Genomic DNA, 10,269 nt, shown 5'->3' with positions numbered 1-10,269 from the left:
TACATTCTGATGTGTGGACATCTCCCATTCCATCATAGAATGGCTGTAAGTATTATGTCATCTTTGTAGATGACTATTCTCAGTTCACATGGTTGTTTCAAATCAAACAAAAGTCTGATATCTATACATGCTTTGTCAAATTCAAATGTCTAGTAGAAAATCTGCCATTCTTTAAGATCAAAGTCTTACAAAAAGATGGAGGAGGAGAATACATTTCTAATCAGTTTAAGACTTTCCTTGAAAATCCCTTGCCCACATATTGCCCAACAAAATAGGGTGGTTGAGCGCAAATATAGACATATTGTGGAAAAAAGTTTAACTGTCTTAGCCATCTCTGGACTTTCAAAACCTTATTAGGTTGATGCCTTTCTCACATCAATTTATTTGATCAATAGGCTCCCCACTCCACTCCTAAACTTCACTTCTCCCTACACCAAAATTCTGCACAATGATCCTAATTATGCCTCTCTTCGAGTATTTGGATGTGCTTACTTCCCTCTGCTCAGACCTTACAACAAGCATAAGTTAGATTTTTGAACCAGATAGTGCATTTCATTGGTTACCGTCCAAATCAAAAAGGCTACAGGTGTCTTGACACATCAACCAATAGAGTTTTTATTTCAAGACATGTGATTTTTTATGAAGATTCTTTCCCATCTAGAGATTTAGCCATTCTCTCCTCCAAACCAGACACAGGATCTTCTTCAGGTAATGCACTTCTCATTTCTTCTCATTCATTGCCATTTCTTTCTTCATCAATATCTACAATTTCAAACCTTCCTAGTATAGAGCCTACATCAACATCTCAACATAATAACTCATCCCCACCTCCATCAGCCTCAGCAGAATTCACTCAACCATCTCACCCAATGATCACTCAAGCTCAAGTTGGAACATCCAGGCCTAAGTCCTTTCCTGGATATCAGTTATACTACTTCAGCAAACATCCCATCATGGCACTCCACACACCATTGTTGCCTACTGAACCCAACACTTTCAAACAAGCTTCCAATTTTTTCGAGTGGCTTGATGCTATGAAATCTGAGTTCACTGCATTACAAGCAAATAAAACCTGGACATTATGTCCAAGACCCTCAACCCAACATGTCCTCAACTGCAAATGGGTGTTTAAAATTAAGCAAAAATCAAATGGCTCTCTAGACAGATATAAGGCTAGACTTGTTACTGAAGGATATGAACAACAAGATGATATTGACTACACTGAAATTTCAGTCTAGTCATTAACCCAGCCACAATTCGAGTGGTTTTGACTCTTGCAGTCCATCATCAGTGGCCAATTTGTCAGTTAGATGTCTTAAATGCTTTCCTACATGATCAACTAAATAAGGAAGTGTTCATGGAACATCCACCAGGTTTTGTCAATAATCATTTTCCTGATCATGTATGCAAACTTCAAAAGTCTATCTATGGTCTCAAACAAGCCCATCAGGCTTGGTTTAATAAGCTGTCACAAGCACCGACTACTCTTGGCTTTAATGAATTTCAAGTGGATAACTTACTTTTTACTTTCCACTTCAACTCCATTCACATTTTTGTGCTTGTGTATGTTGGTGATATTATCATCACATGAACAAATCTGAATCATATTCAGCAGCTTATTCAACAACTTAGTCATCAATTTGCAATGAAGGATCTCGGTCCTTTATCCTACTTCCTTGGCATTCAAGTGCATTGTGATAATGATGGTCTTCATTTAAATCAAGCCAAATACATAATGGATCTTCTCAACAAAACCAAAATAGCAGGAGCAAAACCTTATTACTCTCCCATTGTATCTGGTTCCAAACTCTCTCAAACTGATGGAGTAATTCTCAAAGATGGCATTGAATATAGGCGAATTGTATGTGCTCTTCAATACTGCACCTTAACTAGACTTGAAATTGCTTTCTCAGTAAACCAATTATGCCAATTCATGCATTGCCCCACCACTATACATTGGACAGCTGCTAAGAGAGTTCTTAGATATCTTAAATGGTCTCTTAATCATGGATTGTACTTCACTCAATGATCTCTACAGTTGAATGCATTTTGTGACTCGGATTGGGCAGGATCCAGAAATGATAGAAGGTCCACAATAGGCTATGGTATTTACTTAGGTCCCTGCCTAGTATCCTGGAGTGCTAAGAAACAAGTTGTAGTCTCCAAGTCTAGCACAGAAGCAGAATATAGATTCTTGGCACTAGTCACTGCAGGACTATATTGGTTACGAATGTTACTTCAAGATTTACATATCCTTCTCACTACAGTTCCTATAGTTTGGTGTGACAATGTTGGTGCAATAGCTCTAGCATCAAACCCCATATTTCATGCTAGAACCAAGCATATAGAGGTAGACTACCACTTCATTCGTGAGAAAGTCCTCAACAGAGACATCTCTTTAAAATACATCTCCTCTGTTGATCAAAGTGCTGATGTGTTTACAAAAGGGTTAACCACAACACGCTTCCTACTGTTAAGAGACAAGCTCCTGGTCTGTCAACTCCCTATGCACTTGAGGGGGGGATGTTAACCACTATGCTGCAATCACGTCAGACATGAAGATGAAATCTGCCATCCAAGATCAAGTTGGCAAATAAGAAATCACTGCTGTAACCAAGGACTGCATTGATTGTGATATGATCCAAATTTGAAGGAGAAAATCATGTCATTTCTATTCTTTCCTTTTCTATTCTTTTGATACTGTAATCTTGTATTTACATATTTAGATTTTGCATTACAAGGTGTATATAAATAAACATGTAAAATTGAGACAAATACAGTTTTCATTTTCCCATTCTTCTATGTATTCTTTTTACTGTTTTTACATTTTTTTCCCCTTTTTGGGGGAGTTGGGGCTTTAAATTGGAAGATATCAGTACTACATAGTAAAAATTATATTAATGGTTTCCAAAATTATAATAGATGTAACAAAATGATCACTCACGTGAACATCATAATGTGCTCTCTCTCTCTCCCCCCCTCCATGAACATCATAAGTTAAACGAGGACTCTTCAAGTTTTGTGTGGAATGGGCTCATTATGACCCGGAATCATGAGACCTGATCTAAAGAGTGAGAAAGGCCCTTTATCTCTTCTAGACTGAAGCAAAAAGCCCATTGCAACAGCAAAACTAAAAACCTTTCCAATGTATTTGGTCCCGGCGGGGCTCGAACCCGCGACCTTCGGCTCATAAGACCAACGCTCTAACCAACTGAGCTACGGGACCTTCCTGACATACAATATCATAGTAAATATAAAACAAAAACATAGGACAGCAACTCCTCGTACCAACTGATCTAATCATCCTCGATTAATAGTCAAACCTTTATTCACTACTCTCTTCTGCATAGAAATCATTACGCCTTTTGGTTTGTACATACAATATATGAACCCTTAGTTTAACTATCCTTTTCTATGATTTTCATTTCCACGGAAACTTTAAGATAGTTCATGCGTTAATGGAATCATTGAACAAAAGTGGTTCATCATAACCACAAAGCTCAACCCATGAAAATGTAAGTTTCTGCAAAACGGATCATTCAAGGGTCTTGATCCATCATTTAGAAAATGACTGGAACAATATATATATATATATATATATATATATATATATATGTTTTTGGCTCTTGATCAAGTGAGCATGAGTACTCTCCACCTAATTATATATATATATATATGTATGTATATATATAAATAAGATTCATTCTTGATCTTTCAGCCTGGATTTTACAGAAGGACCAAAAGATTTGGAAATCTCAGAAAATTATCTGATTTAACTAGCGCAAACATCTAGGCAGCTTTTTAGTTTTTACCTAGTATGAATTTATCACTTCATCTCCTTTCTGATCTGTACGTGTGTGTGTACACGCTGAAGTAGGTTGAAGGTAATGCACAAATTCAACAATAGAGATCATGAAAACTTGAATCCACAAAAATCATTATCAATGCCCTTTATAAGTGCCAGTACTTAATTGCCAATGATCGAACGCCGCATGTTCCACTCACTGAGAATTTTTCTATCAGAAGGATTAAAAGGCTATTTGAAGAATATTCAAAGCCCATTTCAGTATGATATATAGTTAATTAGCTAGCTGGCTATGTGATTGGACTTCTCCATCCTCCCCCACCTTTCATCTAGCCAATTAAAAATAGCAATATCACCATCAATATCAACACTTTCCTCCTTATCATCATGATAATCATGATCATCGTTAACAAAAGGGCAAAGGGTCCTTTTTCTGGCAATTATGCGTTTTTTTATTATCTTTTTTAGTCCTAGCTAGCAGTAAAGGCCGGGGCTTAGTTTCTTGTTTGGCAGGACAGAATGCGCACCTAACTCATGCAGCTAGCTTTATATAATCTTGGCCACGATCATGAACTAGGGCTCTGAATAATATTGCGGGGATTCCGCTTTTGGCTGGCGACAATGCTGTAACAAGGAAAGAGGTCCAAAATTTCCAACTTGAGATCAGTTACTTTTGTAGGAGTTAATACATTGAGTGGTCTAAATACACTTTAGAAAACCACTTTTGTTCATACATATGATGATGATGATGATCATCTTCTCTCTCATTTCGATGAAATTCTCAGTTGTCAGTATGTTGTGGCATGTTAGGGAGATGGATATATGGTGTGATGGGACTCAACAAAGGAGGGGATGGTCCAGCTAAAACTTTTACCTGAGAGGACGGGACAAAAGTTGGACCACCGCGCTTATTGATCAGTCTGAATCATGAGGAGCAAAATCTAGTTGTGAACAAGGACAACAAAGAGTGTCACCTATTTAAGGAAATCTTGTGAGATTTTGTGTCACCGATGTGAAAGGAACAAGAGGAAAACCCCCACCAGGAGAGATGGATTGGACATATCATACATTACCAAGAGGTGGGGTTTAGCTTCCTCAGGCATATATGGACAGGTGATCATCAGGATACTTTTTTGGGTTCATACCTCTCTAGGGTCTACAAAAAGAGCTCTTGTTGGTGGAGTTTTTGTCAATTCATGGAGTGTGTTTCTCTCTTCATTTTTCAAGGCTTTCATGCACCACAAATCTTCCAGGCATGAGAGCAATCTCCAGCGCGGGATGTGATGTCTCAGAGTGTCGTCACCTGCAACTTCTGTTACGATTACCTTGCAGTCCTTCGACTTTGTTGCCATGTTGTGCACGAATTGGCACAAGCTCCTCACCAGCTTTCCAGACATCGGTCCTTCCCGGTGAACCCCATACATGAAATAGAATCCAAATGGGTGGAAAAAATTTGGCAGGAAAGGCAGTTTCAAGCAGGGGAAAAACTTATCCATCAATCTTGAGCTTTTTGTGTATATCAAGCAGGATAAAGGTGCTTTCCCCAGCCTCAGCTTGAATATCTCTCCACTGTTCCATACGCTAAGCATTGCCCAACTACTTGGAACTTGCCCTTTTGACCCAAAAGACTCCCCTCTCGGATAAGCCACCCATGTTCCCAAGCTTAGCCTGTTCCTTAGCACGTTGTCTATGTCATGAGGGAAGAACTCCATGGACGCCATGAATTTTCTGTACAGAAATTCAGCTTCTTCTATCTTGATCTTCTGTATCTCAACGTTGGATGAAATATGAAATGGGTGATTGTGAACCGGGTTAACGAGTATAGCCGGAGTCCTGAACTTGCTGTAGCCAAACTTGTTCACGAAGAGCTTAACCGAGGCCTCGTTTCCTTTCTCGGTGGCCATGTACGCATAATCAACATCGTTGGCAATGAACCACTCCTCCAGCCGGCGCACCAGGCTCGAGCCAATCCCTCGTCGCCGATGAACGGGTGCAACCCTTAGGCCTAAGATGTAGCCAACCCTGGCTAGATCCATAAGATCATCATGCCTATGAACCGTGACAACCTTAACCGAACCCTGAATGACACCAACCAGTTCCTTGTCCAACTCCGCCACCTAACATGATCATGATCATCAGTAAGTTTTCTTCGATTAGACATTATCAATTAATACGTTGTCTATGTCACGATGCTGGAATTAAGAACATTAACAACTCTTTGTCCAGAAAATCAATGATCATGGTGCAGAGAAAACGAAAGACGAAGATGAAAATAATAAAAATAATAATAATGGAGAAAAATAAACTTGTACCAGCATCTTGTACATCGGACTGTTTCGAATTCTACAGATGGGGTCGCCCATAGTGTCTGTGAAGAGAAAAACTCGTTCTGCTGGCCCTACCTCGCATCTTCTCTCGAGATCTTCCACTTGAGCTCTATCGGATTGCCCCCCGTCATAGCTTCGAATTATAGCCCTCATCTCAAACCCCATAATTCTAAACCCAATATACACTTCTATTCCACACTTAGCACCCCACCAAAATACGTCAAAAAAGCACGCCACACAGAAAGAGTGTGGCTTGCTTAAGATATATAGGGATGAGAGCTCAGAGGACGACGACGACCATAATATTATCTATATATATATATATATATATATCATGTATTATATATATATATATATATCATAGAATATATATATATATATATATATATCAATATATATATATATATATGCCTCATGCTTTGAACTACTTCCATTATTTTCATCATTATATGTGTGTGTATATATATATGGATGGGAAGGGGGGGCAATAGGAATGTTGTCTATCATGAATATGATCATCAACATCAACCTCGGCCTCGACAATAATTCTAGACAAAAGGTGATTACAATAATAGTATGCGTATTTTGTCTGATCTATCTAGCTTTTGCACTTGTTAAACACTTGATGATAAAAAGTCTATCCACCACACACCACCACCACCTTATAAGCTAGCTAGGATGATAACCTCAGGCTCACGCCATGGTACTGCCCACGCCTAGCTAACTAGCCAGTAGTCTCTGATCATATGGTGTTGTCCTATCGACCAAATTACAAAAATTGTTATCATCATGTCATTAAAAAAAAATATATATTAAATTTTCCACCTTCTAGCTAATTAATTATAACCTTAATTATATAAAATTATTATGTATATATATAGATCAAGATGCATTAAATTTATCTAATTCAAACGTACGTCTATATATATATATATATGGTCATGCACATATATATATATATATATATGTAACAAAAATATAATTATTTGGTGTATTAAATTAATAAATGGGTTTAGCTAGGGGTTGTTAGTTCGAGCTTTATGGAAGGATGTCCCTTTCTGCTAGCACTGATCTTTATGCGTTTTGGATTATTTTTAAACTATGATGATTTGTGTTGTTTTGTATGATGTGTGTGGCTTGTTTAGGTGGTCCATCACTCCATCTCCCTTTTATTAGATTCGGTAGTGAAAGTGAAACCCCACTAAAGAGTAGTACTTGTGTCTTGCTCATTTGCTTTCTGTTGATTAGGTAAATTTTATAATTATTTGCTGAATTAATGGCCTCATGATGATGAGCTTCTTGCAGATCATCACAAGTACTGCATGAACCATATTATATATATATATATATATATATATATATAATTGATACAGAAGTTTTTAAAAATATAAAAAAATTATTACTACCAAAACTCCATTAAATCTATAACTGATCTCTTGATCTTATGAGTATTAAATCCATGAGATCGAGTCACGACCATTAATTAATCCTGCGTCCGTTGCTATTATAATTATTTGTTTTGGGTCTTTTATAGAGTGATTTGATCATCATGATTTGTATTATTTAAAAATGAGTAATACTATATATAATTTAATTTAGGGTGTGTAAGCTCCGCACTCATTCTTTTTTTTTTTTTTTAAAAAGGTAGAATTCACTATTAAAATATAATTTTTTCATGTAAATTTTAAATTTATCATTTTTTTCTTAAAATAAATACACGAAATTTACACATTTTAAAACTGTAGATATCATTGATTGACAAGCGAAATTGTCAAAATATCATCAATATAAGCACTAAACCGATAATCGCCATCGCATATAAATGTGTATATATATATATATATATATATATATATAGAGAGAGAGAGAGAGAGAGAGAGAGAGAGAGAGAGAGAGAGAGAGAGAGAGAGAGAGAGAGAGAGAGAGACCTAGCTAGCTAATATTCTTTCACCTACTTTATAAGTTCCCGGCCAACTACCTACCCGATCATCTTTCCAAATTAATCATTGGGCTTCCCATTATTACTAGAAAGAAATAATGAAATAAATATGCCCCAATATTAACCATGGCAAAAGTATACACGTGGGCAAAAAGCCATCCCCTGCAGGCTCCTCTCCCCCACCACCATTACCACTACCACCAAAAGGATGTGATCTCTGCTACTTGACATCTTTCTTTCTTTCTTTTTTTCTTCTTCTTCTTCTTTTTTTTCTTTAATCTTTACGAAAGGGCCATCTTCACTCATTATTATTATTATCGATGAATCTGCTGCCCTCCACAAGTGCTCCTCCAAGAAAGTGTACAATCTGTCTTCTTTGTGTTTTTCTTTGCATTGCATTATGCTGTCCCTCCGACTCTACATTTTCTTTCTTTGGATGGATACATTGGAGCTATCCCCTAATTATAATAACGTGTCCCACATTCTCTCACACAGCACTTGTGCAGATTTTGCGGAATTTGGATTGTTTTCTGCAGGTTCACAAACGATTCTTCACGGCGGAATTTCGTAGGAATTTCTTCACTGCACACGCTCTCTCTCTCTCTCTCTAACCTGTTAATTAGAGAGAGAGCGCGCGCGCACACATATATATATGTCTATTATTATATATAAAAAAATGAAACTCTCATTTGTGGCTGTTATTTCTTACGAAAATGATTAATTATTGTTAAAATGAATATATTTTCGTTATAAATAATTCGTTACAAATGTTCCATTTTTTTGTAGTATATATATGTATATGTATGTATATTTGAGCTTTGCTAGCTACAATGCATGTGTGGTTGCTTCAAAGTAGCGTGTACTCGATTCTAACTAATCAATACTCTCTATATCCATGATCATGTCACTCGAAGCCTTTTAGATCATATGTTTACTATGTTGGAGTAGAGGCCAGGGACCAGTACCTGATAATTGATAAACTTTGTCCATTTCTCTCAAACCCTTTTAGAGATGCTTCATGAGTACTACTGCCAGGACTCGCTTTTTTATCTAAGAACTATATATGTTGGAGCTGATCGACTATTGCATGCGGTGTTGTTTTATTTGGCTGCAGGGACCTCACTTGATAGAGTACCAGAAGAGTATCCTACAAAACTAATTCACGTCTTATCTTTTTTTTTTTTTTTTTTTTATTATCGAAATAAATGGTTTAATATAGAGAGATAGATATAGTATTAAATGTTCACGATGCGTATGCAGAGGTGTATGCAGCTCTTCATTCTGTCTTACTAGGTTCAGATATTGGTCTAAGCAAGATATATAATTCTTGAGGGAGATGCACTTAATGTTTTCAATGAGATCAATGGAAATGGAGAACATTGCGGTCAATCTGGTTTGATAATATCATATCATGTGAAAAAGAGCCTTAGCAAGTTTTGAGTATTGGGCAATGAATCACACCAACAACTAGGTGGCTCATTGTCTAGCTAAGAACGCTCTTGATATAGATGATGTACTTATTGAGCTTGAGGAAATCCCAAATTGTATTGCTACTTTGGTATAGAGTTTTTCATAGCAATAAAGTTAAAGCTTCATTTCAAAAAAAAAAAATGTTCACGATGTGGGTAGGTGTTTATATTGTCAAAAAGTTATTAAATCTATATGGACAATATTAAATATTGTAATATAACTCAAATGATATATTTATCTTACTCTAGAATTAGACCATTCAATTCAAGGAATATTATTGCCTATCTCTCGTTCAAACGTCTATGATATATAGGATTAAACTTTAAAAATAGTCTAACACTATTTTTGGAACACAATCTCATCTCAAATCAATCGTTGATGAGGCTCACTATTTTTTCAACTTTCCATAAAATTGTAAAACCCATCTTAACCTAGCTACTTCATACATTCAAAAACATATCTCAACCTATTTACATTCAAACACATCTCAATGAGATCCACAAAATACTATTATTCACAAATTATCTCAGCATCCAAACGTAGCCTAACTTTTGGACAAATTATTAGTCCCTATACTCTAATTTTGAACTTTTTATCCATATATAATTTTTAACAGTCATTCCATTAAAATACCTTCAATACTCAATTAAAATTAAATGTTAACATCAGTAATTGGATGCCATCTGTAATCTAAACAATTAAAAAATTCTAAAAATATCATTTCAAAA

At 36.3% G+C, this 10,269-nt stretch overlaps 1 protein-coding gene and 1 non-coding gene across 2 annotated transcripts; both read right to left on the bottom strand.

The window, feature by feature from the left end:
- Nucleotides 1-3,152: 3,152 nt before the first annotated feature.
- TRNAI-UAU lies at nucleotides 3,153-3,226 on the bottom strand. The gene has a single exon. It is a non-coding gene; the product is annotated as a tRNA-Ile (tRNA).
- A 1,547-nt stretch (nucleotides 3,227-4,773) lies between these two features.
- LOC108989882 (probable N-acetyltransferase HLS1-like) lies at nucleotides 4,774-6,424 on the bottom strand. The gene is made up of 2 exons (XM_018963646.2): nucleotides 6,118-6,424; nucleotides 4,774-5,922 (listed from the first exon to the last, which is right to left on the bottom strand). Exons 1-2 carry the CDS (start codon nucleotides 6,295-6,297, stop codon nucleotides 4,945-4,947), a joined length of 1,158 nt encoding a protein of 385 aa, XP_018819191.1. The 5' UTR covers nucleotides 6,298-6,424; the 3' UTR covers nucleotides 4,774-4,944.
- Between the last annotated feature and the right edge of the window lie 3,845 nt (nucleotides 6,425-10,269).

The sequence above is a fragment of the Juglans regia genome, chromosome 5 (assembly GCF_001411555.2).
Source record: "Juglans regia cultivar Chandler chromosome 5, Walnut 2.0, whole genome shotgun sequence".
Lineage (NCBI taxonomy): Eukaryota > Viridiplantae > Streptophyta > Magnoliopsida > Fagales > Juglandaceae > Juglans > Juglans regia.
The sequence above is the reverse complement of the archived record's forward strand: the minus strand, read 5'-3'. Positions and strand labels throughout refer to the sequence as shown.